This window comes from Grampus griseus, assembly GCF_964374135.1.
Source record: "Grampus griseus genome assembly, chromosome: 16".
Lineage (NCBI taxonomy): Eukaryota > Metazoa > Chordata > Mammalia > Artiodactyla > Delphinidae > Grampus > Grampus griseus.
The window spans coordinates 21617811-21643531 of NC_139010.1; the positions used below are offsets into that span (position 1 = coordinate 21617811).

At 37.4% G+C, this 25721-nt stretch overlaps 1 protein-coding gene across 1 annotated transcript in view; it reads right to left on the bottom strand.

Moving 5' to 3' along the window:
- CTNNA3 (catenin alpha 3) overlaps window positions 1-25721 on the bottom strand; it is a 1586247-nt gene that overhangs the window by 709891 nt on the left and 850635 nt on the right. Inside the window, exon 10 of the mRNA XM_082673107.1 lies at window positions 18743-18895. Within this exon, the coding sequence (XP_082529233.1) occupies window positions 18743-18895 (153 nt within the window). The remainder of the gene's footprint in view (window positions 1-18742; window positions 18896-25721) is intronic.

A 25721-nucleotide genomic window follows, 5' to 3' on the forward strand; every position in this document is an offset into this window, starting at 1 on the left:
TGTAATGGTATCTCATTGTTGTTTTAAATGACAATTCCCTACTAACATATGACGTTGAACATATTTTCATTTGCTCACTTGCCATCTATCTGTGTTCTTTGGTTAGGTGTCTGCTCAGTTCTTTCGCCCTTTTGCCCATTTTTAATAGGGTTTTTTGTCTTGTTATTGCTGAGCTTTAGGGATTCTTTGTACATTTTAGATAACAGTCGTTTATCAGATATGTCTCTTGCAAATATTTCCTCCAAGTCTGTGCCTTGTTTTATTCTCAATGTTGCCTTTTGCAGAGCAGAAGTTTTTAATTTTAATGAAGTTCAGCTTATCAGTTGTTTCTTTCATGGATGGTTCTTTTGGTTTTGTATCTAAAAAGGCATTACCTTAACCAAGATCATCTAGGCTTTCTCCAATGTTATCTTCTAGGAGTTTTATAGTTTAACATTTTATATATAGGTCTATGATTCATTTTGAGATAATCTTGTGTAAGTTATAGGGGCTGTGCTAGATTCATTTTTTTGCATGTGGATGTCCAGTTGCCCTAACACCATTTGTTAAAAAGACCATATTTGCAAATATTTTATCCCATTTGGTAGGTTGCCTTTTCATTTTCTTGACAGTTTCCTTTGCTGTGCAAAAGTTTTTTTACTTTGATGTAGTCCCACTTGTATATTTTTCCTTTTTTTGCCTTTATTTTTGCTGTCAAATTCAAAAAGCATCACCGAGACTGATGTCAAGTTGTTTACTGCCTATGTTTTCTTCTAACAGTTTTATGGTTTCAGGTCTTACGTTCAAATCTTTAATCCATTTTAATTTTTGTTTGTGGTATAAGATAGTGGTCCATTTTCATTCTTTTTCATGTGGCTGTCCAGTTTTCTTAACCCATTTATTGAAGAGACTGTCTTTCCCCATTTTATTATTCTTGGCTACTTTTACTTAAATTAATTATCTATAAATGTGTGGGTTTATTTCTGGGATCTCTACTCTATTTCATTTATCTACGTGCCTGTTTTCATGCCAATATCATGATGTTTTTTGTAATATAGTTTGAAATCAGGAAGTGTGATGCCTCCAGCTCTGTTCTTCATCAAGATTGCTTTGGTTATTATTAGAGGTCTTTGTAGTTCCATACAACTTTGGGGATTGTTTTGCTTATTTCTGTGAAAGATGCCATTAAAATTTTGATAGACATTGAATTGAGTTCATAGACTGCTTGAGTAGCATGGAAATTTCAACAATATTAAGTCTTCCAATCCATAAGTACAAAATCTCTTTCCATTTATTTGTGTCTTCTTCAATTTCTTTCATCAATGTCTTATAATTTTCAGTATACAAATCTTTCACCTCCCTGGTTAAATTTACCCCTAATTATTATATTCTTTTTGATGCTCTTATAAATATGATTATTTTCTTAATTTCTCTTTCATTGGTGGTGCATAGAAATGCAACCAATTCTTGTATATTGATTTTATTTACTGAAACTTTATTTGTTAATTAATTATAACAGATATTGATGGAATCTTTATGGTTTCCATGTATAATATCATGTAATCTGCAAATAGAAACAATTTTACTTTTTCATTTCCAATTTGTATGGCTTTCATTTATTTTCCTTGCCTGACTGCTCTGGGTAGGACTTCCAGTACTATGTTGAAGAAACATGGCAGAAGTGGGCATTCTTGTCTCGTTCCTGGTCTTAGAGGAAAAAGCTTTCAGTGTTTCACCACTGTGGGCCTATCATATATAGCCTTTATTATGGGGAAGTATGTTCCCTCTACACCAGTTTGTTGAGAGGTTTTATGATTAAGTAATGTTGAATTTTGTCAAATGCTTTTTTTGCATCTACTGACATGATCATGATTTTTATCCCTCATTTCATTAATGTGGTGTATCACACTGATTGATTTGTAGATGCTGAACCATCCTTGCAATCCTTAAATAAATCCCACTTAATCATAGTGTACAATCCTATTACTGTACTGTTGAGTTAGGTTTGTTAATATTTTCTTGAGAATTTTTGTTCTCAAAAATTCATCAGGGATATTAGCCTGTAATTTTTTTTTTTTTTTTTCTAATAGTGTCTTTGTCTGGCTTTGGTATCAGGGTAATGCTGGCCTCATAAAATGAATGCTCTTTTCCTTTATTTTTTGGAAGATGTAAGAAGGAATAGTATTAATTCTTTAAATATTTGGTAGAATTCACCAGTGAAGCTATCTGGTACTGAATTTTTCTTTTTGGGAGGTTTTTGATACTGATTCAATCACCTTATTTCTTCATGATTTGGTCTTGGTAGGTTGTATCTTTCTAGAATATATCTATTCTTCTAGGTTGTCCAATTTTTGGCATATAATTGTTCATAGTAGTCTCTTACACTTCTTTGTATTTGTGTGGTATCAGTTGTAATGTCTCTTCTTTCATTTATAATTTTATGTATTTGAGTCCACACTTTTTTCTTGGTGAGTCTAGTTAAGGATTTGTCTATTTTGTTTATCTTTTAAAGAAACAGCTCTTAGTTTCTTTGATCTTTTCTATTCTTTTCATGGTCTCGCTTTCATTGATTTCTACTGTGACCTTTGGTTATTTCCTTCCTTCTGCTAACTTTGGACTTAGTTTGTTATTCTTTTTCTAGTTACCTGAGATGTAAAGTTAGGTTGTTTATTTGAGATCCTTCTTGTCTCTAGTTTGTTATTCTTTTTCTAGTCACCTGAGATGTAAAGTTAGGTTGTTTATTTGAGATCCTTCTTGTCTCTTACTTTATACTTTATTGCTTTATACTTCCTTTTTAGAACTGCTTTTTCTACATCCCATAAATTTTGGTATATTGTATTTCTGTTTTCATTTGTCTTAAGATATGTGTTTGTTTATCTTTTGATTTCTTCTCTGACTCATTGGTTGTTCAGAAGAATGTTGTTTATTCTTTTTGTTCAATTTGTATAAATGTTTGTAAATTTTCCAGTTTTCTCCCTATAATTGATTTCTAGTTCAAACCCTTGTGGTCAGAAAACATGCCTGATATAATTTCAGTCTTCTTAAATTTACTGAGACTTGTTTTGTGCCTAATATATGATCTATCCTGGAGGATGTTCCATGCATGTTGGAGAAGAATGTGAATTCTGCTGCTATTAGATGGAATTTTCTGCATATATCTGTTAGATACGTCTTGCCTAATGCATAGTTTAAGTCTAATGTTTCCTTATTGATTTTCTGTCTAGATGATCTATCCACTGTTTAAAGTGTGGTGAAAGGGAAAGTCCCCTCCTATTATTGTACTTCTGTCTATTTCTCCCTTCAGGTCTGTTAATATTTGCTTTATATATTTAGGTGCTCCTATGTAATGATAATGTGTTTTTAATTTCTAATTCTACTTGGTCACTGCTGGCTATAGAAAAGTGATTAAATTTTGTATGTTAACTTTGCTATAATCAACCTTCCTATAATCACTTATTAGTTCCAGCAGATTTTTGTCCATTATTTCAGATTTTCTACATAGACAATTTTGTCATCTGTGAACAAAAACAGTTTTATTTGCACCTTTCTTCCCTGAGATTTTTTAGGCTAATGTTTATTGCAACGTTACTGCATTGTCAGACATTATCATAAAGGCTTTACTTGTGCTACTTCATTTAATTCTCACAAAATCTTTATGAATAAGTATGCTATTATATCCATCTTCCTAAGGAGAGATTTGAAGCCCAGAGAGGCTAAATAAGCTGCTCAAGTTCACACGATATTGAAGTCAGGATTTGTTTGTCTGATTCTGTGTTCTTTCCCACTACATTAGTCTTCAGTGCCTTCTAGGATTCTTACAAGTTTTAGTATTAAAAGCAGCACCAAACTTTTTACTTACATTAGTTTCCAAGTAAGGCCAGCTAATTAATAGGCAAGTTTCCTGGCATTCACACAAAATACACACCAACCCCCCCCGCCCCATAAATTAACAAAGTAAGTAGAAAATCTTAAAATGGATTTGTTTAATGTATGAAATAAGTTAAATTTGCTTTATTATTTAAATAGTTAGTAACTAAAAATGTTTGGATGCTGGAAACTACAAATACTGATGAAAAAACTCAAAGATAGTGTAAACAATTAGAGAGATATATCATGTTCAAGAATTGGAGGACTGAATATTATCAAGATGTCAATTCCTTGTATACTGATCTATAGATTCATGCAATTACAATCTTAATCCCAGCTACAGTTTTGTAGGTATTGTACCAAATTTTACACAGAAAGACAAAGGAATTAAAGTAGCTGAAACAATTTTTTAAAAGAACAGTATTAGAGGACTCACAACACCTGATTTCAAGGCTTACTATAAGGCTACAGTTTTTTGTTTGCTTGTTTTTTTGCGGTATGCGGGCCTCTCACTGTTGTGGCCTCTCCCATTGTGGAGTGCAGGCTTCGGACACGCAGGCTCAGCGGCCATGGCTCACGGGCCTAGCCGCTCCGCGGCATGTGGGATCTCCCCGGACCGGGGCACAAACCTGTGTCCCCTGCATCGGCAGGCGGACTCTCAACCACTGCACCACCAAGGAAGCCCAACACTACAGTTTTAAAGACATTGTGGTATTGGTGAAAGGTAGACACATAGAGCAATGGAATAGAACGGATAAACCAGAGGTATACCCACAATATAGGTTAATTGATATTTAACAAAAGTACAAACATGATTCAATGGAGAAATGATGCTGAAACAACTGGACAACCGTATGCAATAAATACATACACACATAAACAAACCTTTACCCCTACCTTGCACCATATAGAAAAATTAACTCAAAATGGAATAAAAACTCAAGTGTAAAAACTAAACAGTAGGGCTTCCCTGGTGGCGCAGTGGTTGAGAGTCCGCCTGCCAATGCAGGGGACAGAGGTTCGTGCCCCGGTCCAGGAAGATCCCATATGCCATAGAGCGGCTAGGCCCGTGAGCCATGGCCGCTGAGCCTGTGCATCCGGAGCCTGTGCTCCACGATGGGAGAGGCCACAACAGTGAGAGGCCCGCGTACCGGAAAAGAAAAAAACAAAAACTAAACAGTATAAAACTTCTAGAAGAAAACATATGAGAAAATCTTTGTAACTCTGCGTTAAGCAAAAGTTTCTTATATAAAACACAAACGCGTGATCCATATTTACTAATATTGATAATTTTGACTTTTCAAATTTTAAATTTCTGCCCTAGATACTATGAAGATATTAACAAGACAAGCCACAGATATAACAGAAAACATTTATGACTTACATAAACGAAGGACTTGTATTCAAAATATATAAAACACTTTTAAACAATACAAAAATAAGTAAATAAACAACTCAATTAAAAAATAGGTAAAATGTTTGAACAGGCACTTCCCTAAAGAAGATATACAAATGGAAAATAGCATAAAAAAATGCTTGGGGAATTCCGCATGAAAATGAAATTAAAGCCATCCATATTTGAAATGAAGACATATAATTACATTCTCAGATGACATGATCTTATATATAGAAAATATTAAGCAGTATACACAAACATATGCAAACTATTAAAACTAATAAAGTCAGCAAGTTGCAGGATACAAGATCAATATACAAAAAATTGCACTTCCATATACTGCAAAAAAGAACCTAAAAATGAAAACAAGAAACAATAACATTTACAATAGCATCAGGAAGAATAAAATGTCAGGAATTAAATAAGAAAAGAAGTGCAAACTTATATGCTGAAAACCACAAAATGTTGAAATAAATTAAAGCAGTTCTAAATAAATGGAAAGACATTTCATATGTGAATCAGAAGCTTAACATTGTTAAAATGGAAATATTCCCCAAACTGATCTATAGATTCAACACAATCCCTATCAAAATTCCAGATTTTTTTTCTCAGAAATGACATACTTACCCGAAAATTCATATGGAAATTCAAGGGACTCATTATAGCCAAAACTATCTTGAAAAAGAAGAACAAAGTTGGACTCACATTTTCTGACTTTAAAACGTATAACAAAGCTATAGTAATCAAGACAAGTGGTACTGACATAATAATAGACATATAGATCAATGGAATAGAACTGAGTCAAGAAATAAACACTCAAACTTACAGTCTACTGATTTACAGGATTCAATTGGAAAATAGTAGCCTTTTCAACAAATGGTGCTGAGACTAATGGATATCACATGAAAAATAATAAAACTAGATTCTTTTTGAATATGTAACACCATAAACAAAAGCTAACTCAAACCTGATCAAAGACCTAAATGTAAGAGCTAGGGCTTCCCTGGTGGCACAGTGGTTGAGAATCCACCTGCCAATGCAGGGGACACGGGTTCATGCCCCGGTCCGGGAGGATCCCATGTGACATGGAGCGGCTGGGCCCGTGGGCCATGGCCGCTGGGCCTGCACGTCCGGAGCCTGTGCTCCCCGACGGGAGAGGCCGCAGCAGTGAGAGGCCCGCGTAGCGCAAAAAAAAAAAAAAAAAAATGTAAGAGCTAAAAGTATAAAACTCTTAGAAGAAAACATAAGAGCAAATCTTCATAACTCTTGATTTTCAATGGTTTCTTAGATATGAAACCAAAAACACAAGGAACAAAAGAAAAAAGAGGTAAATAGCACTTCATTGATATTTAAAACTTTTGTGCTTCAAACAATACCATCAAGGAATGAAAAGACAACACACAAAATGGGAGGAAAATTTGCAAATCACATATCTGAAAGAGACTTGCCTCTAAAATATATAAAGAACTATTATATCTTGATAATAAAAAGACAAACAATCCAACTTGTAAAATGAATCAAAGATTTAAACTAGGACTTCCCTGGTGGCACAGTGGTTAAGTATCTGCCTGCCAATGCAGGGGACACAGGTTCGAGGCCTGGTCCAAGAAGATCCCACATGCTGCGGAACAACTAAGCCCATGCGTCACAAGTACTGAGCCTGTGCTCTAGAGCCCGCGAGCCACAACTACTGAAGCCTGTGCACCTACAGCCCATGATCCGCAACAAGAGAAACCACCGCAATGAGAAGCCCACACACTGCAACAAAGAGTAGCCACTGCTCGCCACAACTAGAGAAAGCCCGCGCACAGCAAGGAAGACCCAATGCAGCCAAAAATAAATAAAAATTTTAAAAAATTAAAAAAAGATCTAAATATTTATCTAGAAAAGATATACAAGTAGGCAAAAAGCACATGAAATTACGTACAACATAGTTAGCCATCAGGGAAATGCAAATCAAAGCCACAATGAGACGTATACACTAGAATGAATATAATCAAAGGCAAACAATAACAAGTGTTGACAAGGAAGAGGAGAACTGAAATGCTCACACACTGCTGGTGGGAATGTAAAATGGTACAGCTTGGTACCATCTGAAAGAGTCCCGCATTTTCTCAAATATTTAATATAGGGTTATCATATGACCCAGGAATTCCACTAGGTATATACCCAAGAGAAATAAAAACATACACTCACACAAAAACCTGTACAAAATGTTCATCAGAATTATTAATAATAGCCAAAAACTGGAAACAGCCCAGACGCCCATCAACTTATGAATGGATAACTAAAACATGATATACCCATACATAGAATTGGCCATAAAAAGAATGAAGTACTGATACATGCTACACATGATTAACCTTGAAAACATTATGCTAAGTGAAAGTAGCCAGTCACAAAAGACCACATGACACATGATTCCATTTACATGTAACATCCAGAATAGGCAAATGTATAGAGACAAGAAGTAAATTAGTGATTGCCTAGTTTAGGTGAGATAAAATGCTTTAAAAATAAGTGTGATGGCTGCAAAACTCTGTGAACATTCTAAAAATCACTGAAATGTATACTTTAAATAGGTGAACTGTATGGTATATGAATTATATCTTGATAATTTTGTCATAAAAAAGATATTCAACATCATTAGTAATTAGGGAAAGGCAAATTAAAAGCATAATAAAATAATACTACATACATTAGAATGGTAAAAACAAAAACAAAAACTTTGACAGTACCAAGTACTGGCAAGGATATGGAGCAACTGGAGCACATATACATGGCTGGAGGAATGCAACGTAGTCTAGCCATTTTGGGAAAAAAAAAATTGACAGTTTCTTACAAAGTTAAACATGCATGTATCATATAACTGTCTGTACCATATGAGAAATCTGTACTCTTCATTTCTGGCACATTAAATGTACCAGTCCTTCTGTCTCTAAAATAGCCCTCTTTCCCCTTCTCCTTTGCCTAATTCGACTTTTAAACCAACAGCCCTTTTAAATTTACAGCTTTAAGCCAATTTGTCAAAATTGTAATATTTTTATCCTAAACCAAGCCAATAACCACAAATGTCCCCAACAGGACCCAGTAGTTCATCCCTAACATCATCTATCACATCCAAACACAATTGCAATTTACTTTTCTTTACTTTCTCTTAGATGGTAAGCTCCAATAGGGCAGAGTCTATCTTTTCTCTGTCTGTGATTGAATCCCCAGCACCAGTACAGCTCCTGTCTTGAAAAATATTTATTTGAGGAATAGGTGGCTTTTTGCAAATATAATGCAAACTCTTTAGACATCATGTTGCTAGCAAAGGCAAATTAAAGCAACTAAATGTTCTCCTTTGACACTTCGATTAATAATTTGACTATACCAACGATTGCAGGGAAAGAGTGAGAGGGAGAGTTAAAGTGAAAGAAAGATATGGGGAGGACAAAGGGAATTTGTAGCAGTCATTTACCAGACTGACTCAAAGCACAAAAGTCAAACCCTCTGAGGATGTTCTGCTTTTATTTTGGCACACCATGAATAATTTCACAAAAATGTCAAAGAATGATTTAGAAAACCCAAGTCTCTTTTCATGCTCCTTATACTTTAGACAAAGTGATCAAACGAATGCAGAATAAATTTGACTTTGCCACTAATGAGAGCATTTCTTTTAAAAGTATCAAATGTAACACTTCCATTGTGAAGAAAGTTCCAAGTGTAATTGATTTCTCACGAAAGGAATTTTCTGAACATACACAGCTATAGCTTTAACTTGGTCTAACATATATATGAAATATCCTTTGGCAAGATCCCCCTTTCTCTCTCCCCATTCCTACCCTAGAATTGCTTCCAAGCAGCAGAGGAGATAAGAGGAAATAGCTGATCTTCTCTGGGTTCTTAACCCTTTGCAATTCACCTCCTATTTCAAAGTTAACCACTACAGGAAAGAAAATTGGAAGGAGCCTACTTACCCAAACCAACCTCCCTTCCATAGCTAGCTTCAATACCTGATTCTTACTATCAGGACATCCTCCAGATCTTATCTACAGCTCCTTCAAAAATTCATCTTGGGGAAGCTTGTCTTTCATAACTTGACCTCAGAGCAGAGACTGAAAAAACTAGTGGTCCTTGGCATTATGTATTGGTACAAATGATGAAATTGTGGTTTTGTTTTTATTTTGTTTTAAACTGATTTAGTTGTCTACACCTAGAAATCAAAAGAATTTTACATTAAAATCTATATTTATGAGTTCTTTTAAGAAATTGTAATGCCTGAGAACACAGGGCCTGCTTTCATACACAACAATAATTGACCAAAGATAATTTGAGGGGGCTTCCCTGGTGGCGCAGTGGTTGAGAGGCCGCCTGCCGATGCAGGGGACACAGGTTCGTGCCCCGGTCTGGGAAGATCCCACATGCCGCGGAGTGGCTAGGCCCATGAGCCATGGCCGCTGAGCCTGCGCGTCCGGAGCCTGTGCTCCGCAACAGGACAGGCCACAACAGTGAGAGGCCCATGTACCGCCAAAAAAAAAAAAAAAAAGATAAGTTGAGGTCAATCCTTTCAACTCAGTTTATGTTCTCCATTTCATCAGAGGCCCATCTACGGAGCGTTTACATTCATTACTTGTCTGTCCCCTGCTGTAAACATTTGAATTTTCTGCCCCTACCTTAGGAATGCTCTGCACACAAGGTTATAAAAGGGATGAGTGAAGGGGAACCCCTAAATGCATTTTAGGTTAGGAAGAACACTTCTAATAAAATGCTCTGCAATTTTTAATTTAATAGGCCTTTGTGGACTAAGGGAGCTAAATAGTATAAATAACACTGATTATAAGGCAAAATATATTTCAAGTTCCAAACAATCACCTTAAAAATGGACTCCTTGTACTATTTCATCAGAAGATGATGCCTGATCTCACTTAGGTCGTACATCCCGGACTAACCACTAAGCATTAGCTATGCAGTTACCCAAGAGTTACGAAGAATGGCCGAATGCAGAAGGATTTCAAGGGCATAAATGTGTGCTTCTGACTTTCTGCTTCTCTAGCTAAGGACGGTAGAATAAGATCAGAGATTCTTAGAAAAAAATGAAATCCACTCTTGGAACTTTTGCAGCTTGATCCACTTAATAGCAGGTCTCTTGTCTAAAAGCATTCAGAAAGGTTTTTCCTCTCTCCATCATGGAATGAAACAAGTAAAGCTTGGGCTCACTTTCCATTTTTAAATTTATTGGGCTTCCTCTATTCCTTTAATTTCTGCCACTGATAGAAACAAGCTGATTCCCTACTCTGTCATTTATTAGATGTGTGACATTAGGCTAGTTGCTTCATTTCTCTCAGGCAGGGTTTCCTTATCAGCAAAATGGTAATAAAAATATTTTTCTCAATCACATTGTGAGCACTGATGATATGAGGTAATGAGTATAAAGCTCTTTGTATGATGCTGGTACAGATTACTAAATCTTTTATTTATTTTCCTATATTTTCTTCCCTTGTTTTTCTCTTATTACTAAAAAAAGTTACTTTTATGCTATGAAATCCATAAAATAACCACTCTTCCAATACTTTTATTTAGCCAGCCTCCTTCACCCAAGTTATCTACACATATAAAACAAATAGAAGAACTCTTCTCTTTAGTTTCTAGAATTTTGAATGTCAGGAAGAGAGAAGATTATTTAATCCTTTACTTTCCATTTACAGATCATTAAATTGAATTCCATAGAGGCTGAGTAATTTGCTAAAGTCACCTAAGCAGGGGAGTAGAACTCATATGTTTTAAGACACAAAAGACAAAAATGAAACCAGTTCTCAACAGTAGGGCTCTGCATAAATGAGCTCTATAGATCACATTGCAGGGACTCGCTATTTTTGTTTTTAATTGAGTGAATTGATTAAAAGAAATAGATTAGCTCCAACTTGCATAATCAGACTGGTGATGTAAAAAAAAAGTTTGGCTTCTAGGCCTGGGATTATTCATCAGTAACTGTCAGCATGTTTGCTTGTTAACTTTTGGCCAAATACCATCATGAAGCGTAATATGGGGAAGTTTTCAGTTTCAGAGAAGTTTTACACGTTAATTAATTACATATCAAAATGTTGGGTACACAATTTCGGCAGGAGATTTTTTTGCACGTGTCGTTTTATTGCCTGTTAATGTTCCTGAAAAACACTTTTATCTGTATTTGGAAGTTGCATACAAAGGTCCAACAACTACAGTATATTTGACATCACCTTATAAAATAATTTTTTTTTTTTTTTTTTTTTTTTTTTTCAGTACGCGGGCCTCTCACTGTTACGGCCTCTCCCATTGCGAAGCACAGGCTCCGGACGCGCAGGCTCAGCGGCCATGGCTCACGGGCCCAGCCACTCCGCGGCATGTGGGATCTTCCTGGACCGGGGCAGGAACCCGTGTCCCCTGCATCGGCAGGCGGACTCTCAACCACTGCGCCACCAGGGAGGCTCTAAAATGAATTTTTTAAGAGGAAATTTTCATTGCTTATCAGGGGTATTGGAGATTCAAGTAACCTCTTTCCAGATTGAAAAAAAAAAAAAGAACACATGTTAAAGAGAGGAAAGGGAAGAAGAGTAATATTCACCGAACAATGATGTCCACATCACGTGGCACTTGGTATTTTAACGTGTCAACCTAATCTTACTGTTACCTTCACTTTACAATGGAGTATGCCTTTTACAGGACAGATACAAGAGACACTAAGTCACTTTCCCAAGAACATCAAGAAAGTCTCCATATTTCACACTTTACTCAGTAAGTCACAGTGTTACCATTTTTAAGATCTCCTATAGGATTAACGGACATTCTACTTCATTTCTTATACTAATTCATTCAACAATGATTTATTGAATGTTGTGCTTACTGTATATCAGGCCAGAGAAACAAAAACAAAGGCTCTAGAGTCCCAGAGTCCAGCACAGTACATGGCACATGATAGGCACTGAAGACATGTTTGTTAAATGAATGACTGTATGAATGAATGAATACACTCTTGTCCTCATCTTGCCAATCACCTGTCTAGAACTGCACTATCTAAAACAGAGCTGTGAGCCACTTATGGCTATTATGCCCTTAAAATGTGGCTAGTCTAGATTAAAATAGGCTGTAAGTATAAAATCTATACCAGATTTCTAAGACTTAGTACCAAAAAATGTAAGACATCTCATTAATAGTTTTTATATTGATTACATGTCAAAATGATAATATTTGGAGTATACTGGATTAAATAAAACATATTAAAATTAGTTCACCTGTTTATTTTTACTCTTTTTAGTATGGCTACTAGAATATTTTAACATTATATATGTGGCCTGCCTTCTATTTCTATTGTATAACATCAATCTAGTGCCATTAAGTTCTGGGACACTTGTTTTCTGCTCCAATTTCATTATTAAAACTAGTTTTCTTTTCTCCATTTATTGTAGGATAATAAATAGGTTTTAAATCCAGTCATTTTAAAATGCCAGCTTATGTTCACGAGATTCGAATCAATTTTGGGGGGTTAGAAATTTTTATGTTCTGATGCAAAATAGCCTCCACACAATATGGCTTCCCTTGAGATCCTTCCCTGCTGAGAAGCAACTGCTGCTTTCCAAATCCATTACTGGACCCAGTTCTATAAGATGAAATCTAACTTCTTCACCCTAGCATTCAAATATTCAAGGCTCTTCATCAAGTACTGCTATCCCACTTCATGCTCCAGCCAGTTTAAATCTAGATTTCATTTTATTCTTTATTCATGCTGTTATCTCCACTTGGAGTTCTAGTTTTTCATATCCAAGTCCTGCCTAGTTTTTAAGGTTTAATGTAAATATTGCTTACTTCATGCTGAATTTCCAAACTACTCTAATCCCATATAGTTTTCTTTCTCTTAATTCCAAAACACTGATATTCCATTCAAAAATAAACTACACTTGACTATGGAAAGTCTCTGACTTGTCTATAATTGTATCACTGAACTTTCCCTGTATTCCAAAGACCATGAATAGAAAATTTATAAAGAAACCTCTAAAACATGGAAAGGTCACTCCCTGTGCTTTCACGCTAGGCTTTGAAGAATCATGTTCATCATGTCTTTTAACTAAAAGAAGATTAAAATGCTGAGCAGTTTCTAATCCAGGGAGTGGGCAGTCACACCTGTGTGCTCTATTCTATATAAGCAAAACCATTTCTGACTTAGCTATAATATCCTTTCCCCAGCAAAAGAGGAGAGCTGCCAAGATGCTCACTGAGAACAGTTGTTGGTTTGTGTAGAACAGTTGTTGGTTTGTGTACAAGCGTAAATATGGGTTTGTTCTTTTTTTTTCTTTTCCCATTTTTTTTTTTTCTTGTCGAGTACGAGAAGGAAGGAAGAATGGGCTGGGTCTCTAAAAGCTTGATTTATTTATAACCAAACATATCCTTATTTGATAACAGATGATCAATTAAAGCAATGCGTGACATTTGAACAGCATTCTGTCAAAACGCAACGATATTAGAAGAGCTGATAGCAATGAGCACTTCTTGCAAACAGCAAGAGTCCCCCTCTAACGTCTTCTCTCTTGGCACTGGGGCTTTGCTAAATCTGGCTTGCCATTTTGTGAGTGGGAACAATCAGCTTTGTAGGTTGGAGGGAAGTATTATAATTAAATGTCCACCCACTTTTTCCTTTTTGATGAAAGGCTCCCATGAAACTTACTAAAATAAGGTACATCAAGACAGATGAATTTTTGATGAATAAGTCAAAGCACTGACAAAGCTGGCTTTTCACATAGAGAAACTTCACTAATTCACAGGAAATTTCCAGGTCTTGATCATTAACACTGGCAGGCTTAATGATAATTAATATGATAAAATCCATGGAACAAACAGGAGATTTTATCATTTAATTGGTAGCAACTGTAGTGTTCAACATGAATTGACTTGCTGAGAACAAACTGTAATATGATTCAGAAATAATAGTGGGGTTTTTAAAAATTAGTTTTAGAGAAATATTTAATAGCCATTATAAAAACAATGTCTTTATTGAATATATAATGGCATTCTTCTGAATAATAGTTACATTACCACATTAAAGCTACAAACTTTATCTCTGAAGTGGGTAAAGTTCTTTAAAGATGTTATCAAATTGTCACAAACTCCTGAAGGAGATGTGGAGCAGGGTTTATAGTGTCTGTCTGCTTTTGATAACTAATGGCAAAGCCATTTGCTTATATCACTGTGTAGTATTATTTTAAAGTATCTTTGTACAACAGAGTAGGGAGGTACTCAAATAATTGGGATCAGGCATATATGTCAAGTCCAGTTACTGGAATCCTCAGAGTCAACTTTTTAGAGAGGAAGAAAACTGAGCGAGTGTGATGAATGTGTTTCTTCATTTAAGACCCATCTATTGAGAACTAGCTTATAGACTTTGCTATGAGAGGAAGCTTAAAGCGATAAAAAATAAAATCCTTACCCTCTAGAATCACTGAATATTTTTCTTTTTAAGATAAAATTAATATTTTAAACTTCTTGTTTAATAGGTATTATTGGTGGAAACCAGTAGAGTTAATGGTGCCCTAAGACACCATCAGTGCAACATCAAAGTACTGGGGAGCACCATTCCGTAAGCACATTAGTCATTAATTGCTAATCACTATGTGAGCTTAATTTTTAAAAGGCCAACCTCGACTCCTGCGTCTCATTCTTATTGTGCCTTGGTGGATCCAAAAATACAGACTAACTTGGATGTTCAAAGTAGGAAAAGCTTTGCATAACAGTTACTTAATTCAACATAAGTAAAATAAAATTAGCTACAAGGATCTAAGTTCTCCAGTTATTGGTACTGCCCAGGGTTTTATAACCATCATTTCACCCATGGTCACTTTATGCTAAACTTACTACATGGTAATAAAATAGACATGACTTCACTAGAGAATGGGAATGTTCAGGCCCTATTTATTGGCCACTTTTTTCCTCATTCTCATTTCTTTCACCAATACTCCAAATCCTTTTTGTTTTCTAATTATTACTCACAGAATTTCTTAAGGCTTTGTGATTTTGCTTTGTGTTCAGTTCGACTTTTTATTATTCCTTTCGTAAAAGTTACAAGTTAACCATTATCTAAAGCATTCCTTTAACAGCATGGACTTTTTCTTCAAAGATCTGATAGGAATTCTTTAAAAATAGACTATTTTTTTTCCCACTTATGTCTTACTTCAACAAGTTCACTTTTAGATTTTAAATTTCTCTGACAAACATAGTTGAGGCATCAAAACCCAAACACATTGAAAATAGCTTTTTCTTGAAGTCATTTAGTATCGAATCTGCGCTGCTATGTCAAATAACCCAGCTTGGGAATAAGATGGGTATATGTGCTTGTCTGTGTAGGGGGGTGGTAAGGAAAAGGGACATGGAAGACTGGTAACCAATCCATACAAAGTGAACTCACAATGTCCTCTGAAACTGATATATTTCAGTTCTCTTATTTCCTCAAACTCTGCCCCTGACACTCCTATCTCAATGTTTGTAGTAAATTAATGATGATTTTCTCTCTTGCTTTGGTTAGACAGCTCCTTTCAAAAAAGAATTTTCCTGGGACTTAAATGCAGCCCTTTGTTTTTTCCTTCTTGATATATATAAACAACCTAGTGTTTGAGCAGTATACTTAATATGCCTATATCTCTTAAAGAGCTAGGAGTCTCTCAACTGTAACAAGTATTTCTCAGATCTTACAATTTTAGAAACTGGTAGTGACCTTAGACATTATCTTGTTTAACCTTCACTTTACAGCTAAAGCAAATGAAGCCCTAAGAAGAGACGTGTAAAGGTGGCCACAAATACTCTGTGCTCCTTCCAGTGAGACGTGGAGTCTCCTGCTGCCTCTTCTCTCCTTGTGTTTGGGCAGGCTCTGTGGTCGCTTTGATCAATAAAGTACAGCGGAAGCTGTACCCTGCCAATTGCTGGGCCCAGGCCTTAAGAGAATGTCAGCTCTACTTCCTATTTCTGGCTTGCTCTTGGGACTTTTCATTTCAGAACTCAGAAACTATGCTCTGAGAAGCTGAAGCCACATGGAAAGGCCACGTATTTATTGGCTGGTGCTCCAGTTGACAACCACAGCTAAGCTCCCAGATGACAGCTAGCATGCACTTTCCATGTGAATGTACCATCTTGCTTGTCTAGCCAAATCAAACCTTTGAAGGGTTCCATCCCCAGCCAGTATTTGACAACCAGCACATGAAAGAGACCCTACATGAGAACTGCCCAGCTCTGCTCAGTCAACCTGCAGATCAGTAAGAGAATAATAAATGATTATTCTAAGCACTAAGTTTGGGGATGGTTTGTTAACTAGTAAAAGCTTACTGGAACTGAAGACAAGTTTCTAAGTAATATCAGAGTGAGAACTGGAAGACTCCAAAGCCAGCATAATCTCATAATGTGTTAAGGGAACCAAGAGTTAAATAAGACCCATTCTCAGTCCCCTAGTAGCTCAAAATTCCAAAATCTGTTATTGTTTCAGATTCACATGAACTACAGAATTTTCAAAATCCTTAAACATTTAAAATAGATTCTTAGAGCTCTATCTACATAGCAATAAACTGTCATTTGGTAATAAAATAAGGTAGTATTCTCAAGTGTTTCTGGAAGGCAGTGCCTTACTAATAAGCATCATGAAAGAAAGAGAACTTTAGATAAATTGATTTGGGGAAATTCTGACTTAAAGAGAATTCTTTATATCTGGATTTTTCAGATACGTAAAATCTCCAAGAGGAGAAATAGAACTTCTTCCCCAGAATCGTGGGATCAAGGAGTCCTTTATTGAGCACCTCATGAGATTTATGTTTCATTAGAAACTAAACTGAAAAATAGGCATAAGGATCCAACGTTATTAGCACAAACCAACTTTTACTTTCAGAATATTTCACCAAAAAAGTTATTTTCATAATCTGGTGCTCCTTCAGCTTAGAAAACACATCTCTAGACAAAAGATTGATGATATCTAGGAGCCACACTTAGTTAGGTGCCTTTAACGACCTGCTCCTCTGTTCTGCTCTCTTTTAATTTTTAACGTTTTCCTTTGGGAATAGTTAGTAAATATTTGAGGAATGAGTACAAGAAGGAATAAATAAAACCAGATAAGTAATAAATAGTTGAATTAATTAGTTAAACACGGTAAACCTGGACATCAGCTTCGACTCTCATTAGCTTGTTTTAGGTTTTGTATTTTTATTTCCACGTAAGGCCAATGGGAATTACATCAGCTGCCCTGTCTCACAGAGTTCTTGGCAAGTTCAAAGATTCCAAAGTCGTAGGTGGGGCAGTTTTAGGGCTGAAATTCTTAGTAATCATCTATCTATCCACTCTTATTTTCTAGATGTGAAGACTGGGACCCGGTGGAAGTGCTAGCTACATCGGAAACTTCCTTCCCAGTTGATCCACATTAAAGATGTTGGAAAAGTCCTCAACTTCAGTAAACGTCGTATAGAACGTTTACTATACAACGTTTCTAATTCAAGTGGGGACTATTTCTAACACAAGTTTTACAAGCAATTTGGGCCCCCAAACACATATTTCATCACAGAATTCATGGCCTATATAGGAAGGTGTGGCAGTCAAAACATTTAATAATCAGCATAGCACATAGCACTGACAATGAGTACGGAGACAAGCCATAAACAACTGATAGAGTCACACTGATGGGTACCAGCAGGGTATCGGTCTAGTACAAGGATCTGGTCAACCACATTTTCCCCTTCCTTCCAGTGTTTCCTGGACTTGCGAGTACTGTCACTTTACTGAGGTTAGGAATTCTTCCATTCAGGCTTTCTCTTATACCGTGGCTGTATTATTGATGTCCATAAGACAGTAAATTCCACTACCTGTCTTCTAGGAATCACGCAGCACTTCATAGCTCCTTCAGCAATATGCCCCCCTGCCCCCCAAATCATGGGGCATTTCCATGTTTCCAGTTTCCAAGCAGGAGGAAATTACAGTTTTATCATCTCCTCTTGCCTCTACTGGGACATGGACAAATCCACTATCCCTACTTAATTATTCTGTGTTTCTCTATCCCTGTATACCCTACATTCATGTCCTATAGTCATGTTTCATAGTTGAATATGATTTGAAAGGCTGAAGGAGTAACAACCATGAAAAGATGGGAGAGAAACAATAAAGTGGCATGAGAGAAAGCATCTAATACTTTTAAGTTAGAATAGGAAGAAAGTATTTGTAAGGATAAAACCTGTGTTTAACCAGGTTTGTGTATGTGTGTGTGTAGCTCTGAAAAAAATACACATTAAGAAAATATATCCATCATATTTTCATAATTCTTTCTAAATAACTTGCTCCTTTTCCAAGCCAATGGGGGACAGTTTATACAATTTGACATACATACCTTCATAGTACTTTGGCCCAACTCTGCTTCATTTGCTATAAGTGGACAAAAGTTTTTATTTGAATCCAATTCAGCTATAAATGCAGAACGAGAGCCCTATTCTCCTGGATTTAGAGTAGTTACAGTTCTAGCACACTCACCTCTACAAGCCTGCTGGTGTGTTCACGAAATATCGCAGCATATTCTTTTATTTCCTTTTCCCGGCCATTCTTGGCAGCTTCAATGAGAACCAAAAGTGGGACTGTCGTATCCAAAAAGGAGTCTGACACATGATCTATAATAGCCTTACGGAGCTGAGGAGAAATAAAAAATTCAGGTTTTTTTTTTTTTCCCAAGAAATAGTTCTTGTTATTTCCTATTTTTACAGTCTCAGTAATTACAAAATTTCTTTTATATGTATTTTTGCACAGTCTCTGAAATCATAATATCTAAGACTGTATGAATGTCACTTACAACACTAAAGCAAGCTAAACATCCAAGAAAAAAAATCATCGACCAATAGCTCTCTTGCTCTCAAAAATGACTATCTTTTTCTTAAATTGTACTTAGCCCAGAGGTCAGATTATAAGTGATAGTACTGTATTTTTCCCTCAAAGAAATTGCACTATTGGAATGTTTATGCATGTGTACAAACAACATTGTACATCATGTATTTTCATAATTACAAAATTATAAAAGGTTTTCTACTTTGTTGGAAGAACTCATGAGAAATTTTGATTAGCTGAATTGTAGACTTCATGGTAATTAAACCAAGTTAGATCACTGATTATGCCAGTGGGTAACAGATTAATAGAGCAAGGAGAATAAAAAATGAGTTTGATGTCCAATTTTCTCCATTTGCATTAACTGTTCTTGCCCTCACACCTTAAGTTATTAAACAAGTATAACATTCTACTACAATTAGTTCTTTTAAATTAGATTATGTGTAAGCTTATAAATGACAATCAGGCAATTACTCTAATCAGCAGATATTTTATGAAATTTAAAACTGAGTTGGAAAATTAATGCATTGTATTTATATAATATTGAGTCCTTAAAGATCACAATATCTTGAAATGTTTCATTAACAATGTCAGTGATTACGAATGGCTCCAAAGTTTCTGGTCAACTCCCTCAATTTAATAATCTCTGTAATAAAGATATGACTAGCTATCAGACAGGGAATTTGTAACTTGCCTTCTGTGAAAATTGTATTTTAGAATATTTTTTAAAACCAGCAGACACTTACTCTAGTTTTGGATTACATTAGAATTAATATATTTTCAAAGGGTTAAATGATGTAGCTACATGAAAAAAAAGCACTGTCTCTCTTCCTATAACAACTGTAGGATAATAAATCCATAATAATTATAGATTTGGGGGAGAAAAATACCTTTGTCTAAGACAATGGAGCTTTCTCAGAAGAACTGTGAAATTTTTATGGCTATCAACAATTTCACAAAGGCAGTAGGAAGATCCCCAAGGAAAGATTCTGCTTAACATGCAGAACAGCAAATCACTAATGGCAACTAATTAACATTTACTGAGCATTTACTTGGACAGGGTGTAGAGTGCTAAGTGTTTACAAGGCAAAGGGTAGACCTTGAGTGAATGAACTGTTTGATGTCCATAAAGAGTGGACCACAGAAGTCAGGCAAGAGATCCTAAGTTAGGAGTTGCGCTGGGAAATGCAAGTTGTGTTAGTTCCACGTACATGAGAGAAAAGTAGAAGAAATCTCTCAGAAGGGGAGCTGTTGCCAATGACCATCCCTCCCCTTTATCCTTTTCTTCCTTCATTTGTAACCAGGACATATAGAAGGGAGGCTAAGAGGAGATTTACACTAGAGATATGTGGCTGAAAGCCAGCATACATATGGGAGGTAATTCAAGCCAAGGAGGTGAAGAGAATCATATAGAGGAAGATGCACAGTGAGATGTCCAAGAATAAAATCTTAAAAAATATTACCACTTATGGTAGTCGTGCAGATGGAGAGTAGGACCTAAAAAGAGGCTGAGATGATGGCCAAGAAACAAAGAGAGGAAATGACCCAACAGCTGAAAGGGAAACTTTCAAATAAACCTCTGTATCAATGCTCTTCAAATGAACTTATCCTACCAAACACAATTATAACACCCACATTATGGATGTGTTGAATCTTCTTTTCTGTGTATTTGATTTCATTCAATTCAACAAGCATTTCTGAACACCATTTCCTTACATTTCTACCAAGAGCTAGGTATTGTGATAAATGTCAGGTTGGAAACACATGATCCCTTATAATCCTCCAGAAACACAAGTATCTAGTGTGACTGGAATGTGGTGGTAGAGAAAAGATTGAAATAGAGTCTCATTAGGCACAATGGAAATAGTGAAAGGTATTTCAGGCAAAAGAACAAAATTCAGACAAAAAGATTAAAAGATGACAGAAGGAAATGGCCAGAAATTGGTGACTTGTGTTAGACATGAGTGATACGCTTAAGAGATAGCAAACCATCAGCAGGCACGGAAATATCCTTCCCTTTGAAAGCATCTTCAACCCATGCAAACAAACAGCACGATTAATGCGAACATCCCACAGTTTTCTCACAAGATTCTCTCTCTTACTGATTCCTGATCATTTACCATTACGTTCATAGCTCTGATTACAGGCTACGTTAGAGGCCTTTGGTACTTTACATCTCATCCACTGGACCAGTCTCTGATTTCAAGTGTTGCTGGGGCGTGGGGACAGTTCCACGTCCTCCAAAGACATCCCACCTCGAGTGCATTCCATGCTTCTTTTTGTTATTCTTTCTCAGGGCCTGCTCCAAGTCTCTATGAGATTCTCAGCTCAAGCACAAAGAGCCTCAAAGTTCTAGACAGTCAATACTACTGGGAGCAACCCTCAACCAACGGGTACGGGAGCTACTGGATAAAATTCCCAGCGTCCATCTATTGGTCAGACAATTCTGGGAGGCATTTCGTCACTTCTCAGAGGTCCTTAAGCAACTGTTGCCTATAGTGATGACCTCAATCGCGTATCCTTTCCTCCTTCCCTGTCTGTTCTCTTATGCTTGATATTCTTTTACACTTGCTTCTTGGAAGTGCCTCTCAAATAAATAACCTGAATAAAGGCCCCAGTCTCAGGATCTGCTTTCAGGAGAATCCAATATAGACACATTTATCCGGTGTTAGTGCTGTTTGTTCGCGTAGCAAGTAATAGACTCTGATGTCTTACATAAACTACCCATTGGTGATCACACTCTGCCACTTCTGCTTTGCACACCACTGGGTTTAATTCTGCTATCTCCTGTATTATGGCTGACCATGAAAGAGGAAATATTATGAGATCAGACCACAAATGAACGTAGGGACAAAATATGGAAGAGCCCGAATGCCATGCTAAGTAATTTCCTTTATATGTTCTGACATATTCATATGGAATTTTTTTCATTTCAATTGTACATTACCACTGATGAAAGTGGTTTGGGATCTCAGATAAAATATTTCTCTACACTGGAATTCCAAAAGTGACGGCTGTATGTGCAAACTGTAAGAAAGACCTGCCCACCCTCTAACACCCACCAAATAAGGGAATAGAAAAAATGAAACTGTGTGTGAAAGAGGAACGAAAAGAAGAGAAAGTGTTTTAGAAAAGAATCACCCTCAGGGAAGTATAAAACTTATATTTGTGTATTATTAATGCCATTTTAATTTTAAGTCACAGAGCAAAATATGACTTTCAAAACTCAATTAACTAATAGGAACTAAATCACCTAATAATTAATTCAGCATATACCTACTGTGTCAATTTAATGAGATGTGTATCTTATGGATACTTAATATTATTTGATGACAAGAATGAGGAGAAGGAGGTACAAGAACCTAAACACATTTTTCTGAGTGTGGCACCGGTACTACCAACATGGAAAAGAGATGAGTACAGAAATTCAGCAACTCAGCAGCTAAAGAATCAATCAAATTGTTGTGTTTCTTTTTTTGTTTTCACCAGAATCCTATTTTATTTGACATACCTTAAGTCTTTATTATGGCCTTTATGAAATAGACAATTATTTTTCAATATATATAAAAATTTTAACCTGCCTTTAGTGAAATCAAATGTTTCACTCTGCATAATTCAGTAGAAATGGAATACATTTGATTGTTTTAATTTTCTAATGAAGTAAAGAAGGTTTAACATCTTCCTTATTAAGAATTTTAATATGCGTGCAGTTCTCAAATAAATGAGAAAAGAGATTAAAGGAACAAGAAAATTGAAATTCTAAAAACATGTAAAATAAATAATAAGGAAGAAAAAAATTTATAATAGTAAAATCAGTGTATTACACACTAGAAGTTCTGAAAGTGAATAGGTCATTATTCCTGGCCCCTGGCATAGTGGTTACAAATTTGGGCTGGGTTTAGATGGATGGACCTGTGCTGAAACCTTGGCTCTACCAGTTAGCTGGGTAATGTTCAGTAAATTGACTCACCTGAGAGGTTCAGATAGTCATACTATGGCATTATTTTTTGCTCCAGGGATAAAAATCAATAATGTAAGGACTACAGTGGGTAGAAAGCATTTGCTAAATGAGAGATGTTGTCATAACTATCATTTTAAGGATTTAAAATCCAGTGTGAAGAAAAATCCACTAGAGAAGAAAAAGACAAGCAGTATATGATTACTGCTGAAGACAAGCAGTATATGATTGCTGCTATAATACAACTACCAATGCTGTAAGTGTTCTAGGAAGAAAAATAATAATTCCAGCTGATAAAAATGACAGAAGTTTCATGGGAGAAATAGCATTTATGTTAGTCTTGAACTTCCTCAGTCACCTAGGGGTTGGGTAGGGAGAGTAAGGGAAATAGGAAAGGCACCACATTGAACAAGCCATATATACAAAGATGCATGTGTATCTGGAGGTGAGTATGGAAGTGGTGGGAAATCTGGTGAATAGCAAGTAGACTCTAGCCAGAGAACAGGTTAGTGTGCTGCTGTGAAGCAGGAAGAACTGAGGAAGAAAGTGAAAGGAGAAGGAACGTTAAGAATTATGAGGACTGAGAGGAGACCTTCAAGATGGCAGAGGAGTAAGACGTGGAGATCACCTTCCTCCATCTACATGTGGAACAACTCCTACAGAACACCTACTGAACGCTGGCAGAAGACCTCAGACTTCCCAAAAGGCAAGAAACTCCCCACCTACCTGGGTAGGGCAAAAGAAAAAACAGAGACAAAAGAATAGGGACGGGAGCTTCCGGGAAGATGGTGTAAGAGTAAGACGCGAAGATCACCTTCCTCACCACTGATACACCAGAAATACATGCACACGTGGAACAACTCCTACAGAACACCTACTGAACGCTGGCAGAAGACCTCAGACCTCCCAAAAGGCAAGAAACCCCCCACGTACGTGGGTAGGGCAAAACAAAAAAGAATAAACAGGGACAAAAGTATAGGGACAGGACCGGCACCAGTGGGATGGAGCTGTGAAGGAGGAAAAGTTTCCACACACTAGGAAGCCCCTTCGCGGGCGGAGACTGCGGGTGGCAGAGGGGGGAGCTTCGAAGCCGTGGAGGAGAGCGCAGCAACAGGGGTGCAGGGGGAAAAGCGGGGAGAGATTACCACACAGAGGATCGGGGCCGACCAGCACTCACCAGCCCGAGAGGCTTGTCTGCTCACCAGCCAGGATGGGTGGGGCTGGGAGCTGAGGCTCGGGCTTCTGAGCGCCCGGAGAGGACTGGGGCTGGCGGCGTGAACACAGCCTGCAGGGGGTTAGTGCGCCACAGGCTAGCCGGGAGGGAGTCCAGGGAAAAGTCTGGACCTGCCGAAGAGGCAAGAGACCTTTTCTTCCCTCTTTGTTTCGTGGTGCGCGAAAAGAGGGGATTAACAGCGCTGTTTAAAGGAGCTCCAGAGACGGGCGCGAGCTGCAGCTAAAAGCGCTGACCACAGAGACGGGCATGAGTCACTAAGGCTGCTGCTGCCGCCACCAAGAAGCGTGTGTGCGAACACAGGTCACTGTCCACACCCTGCTTCCGGGGAGCCTGTGCAGCCAGCCACTGCCAGGGTCCCGGGATCCAGGGGCAATTTACCTCAGAGAACGCACGGCGCACCTCAGGCTGGTGCAACGTCACGCGGGCCTCTGCCGACGCAGGCTCGCCCCACACTACGTGCCCCTCCCTCCCCCGGGCCTGAGTGAGCCAGAGCCCCCGAATCAGCGGCTCCTTTAACCCCGTCCTGTCTGAGCGAAGAACAGACGCCCTCCGGCGACCTACACGCAGAGGCGGGGCCAAATCCAAAGCTGAGCTCCGGGAGCTGTGCAAACAAAGAAGAGAAAGGGAAATCCGCTCCCAGCAGCGGATTAAAGCTCCACAATCAACTTGATGTACCCTGCATCTGTGGAATACCTCAACAGACAACGAATCATCCCAAATTGAGGAGTTGGACTTTGAGAGCAAGATTTATAATTTTTTCCCCTTTTCCTCTTTTTGTGAGTGTGTATCTGTATGCTTCTGTGTGAGATTTTGTCTGTATAGCTTTGCTTCCACCATTTCTCCTATCCATTTATTTTTTAAAGATTTTTTTTCTTTTTTCTTATTTTTTTATTTTAATAACTTTATTATATTTTATCTTAATTTTATTTTACTTTATCTTCTTTCTTTTTTTTCCTTCCCTCCTTCCTTCCTTCCTTCCTTCCTTCCTTCCTCCTTCCTTCCTCCCTCCCTCCCTCCCTTCCTTTCTTTCTTTCTTTCTTTCTTCTACTAATTCTTTCTTTCTACTTTTTCTCCCTTTTATTCTGAGCCATGTGGATGAAAGGCTGTTGGTGCTCCAGCCAGGAGGCAGGGCTGTGCGTCTGAGGTGGGAGAGCCAACTTCAGGACACTGGTCCACAAGAGACCTCCCAGCTCCACATAATATCAAACGGCGAAAATCTCCCAGAGATCTCAACACCAGTACCCAGCTTCACTCAATGACCAGCAAGCTACAGTGCTGGACATCCTATGCCAAACAACTAGCAAGACAGGAACACAACCCCACCCATTAGCAAAGAGGCTGCCTAAAATCATAATAAGTCCACAGACGCCCCAAAACACACCACCAGACGTGGACCTGCCCACCAGAAAGACAAGATCCACCCTCATCCACCAGAACACAGGCAC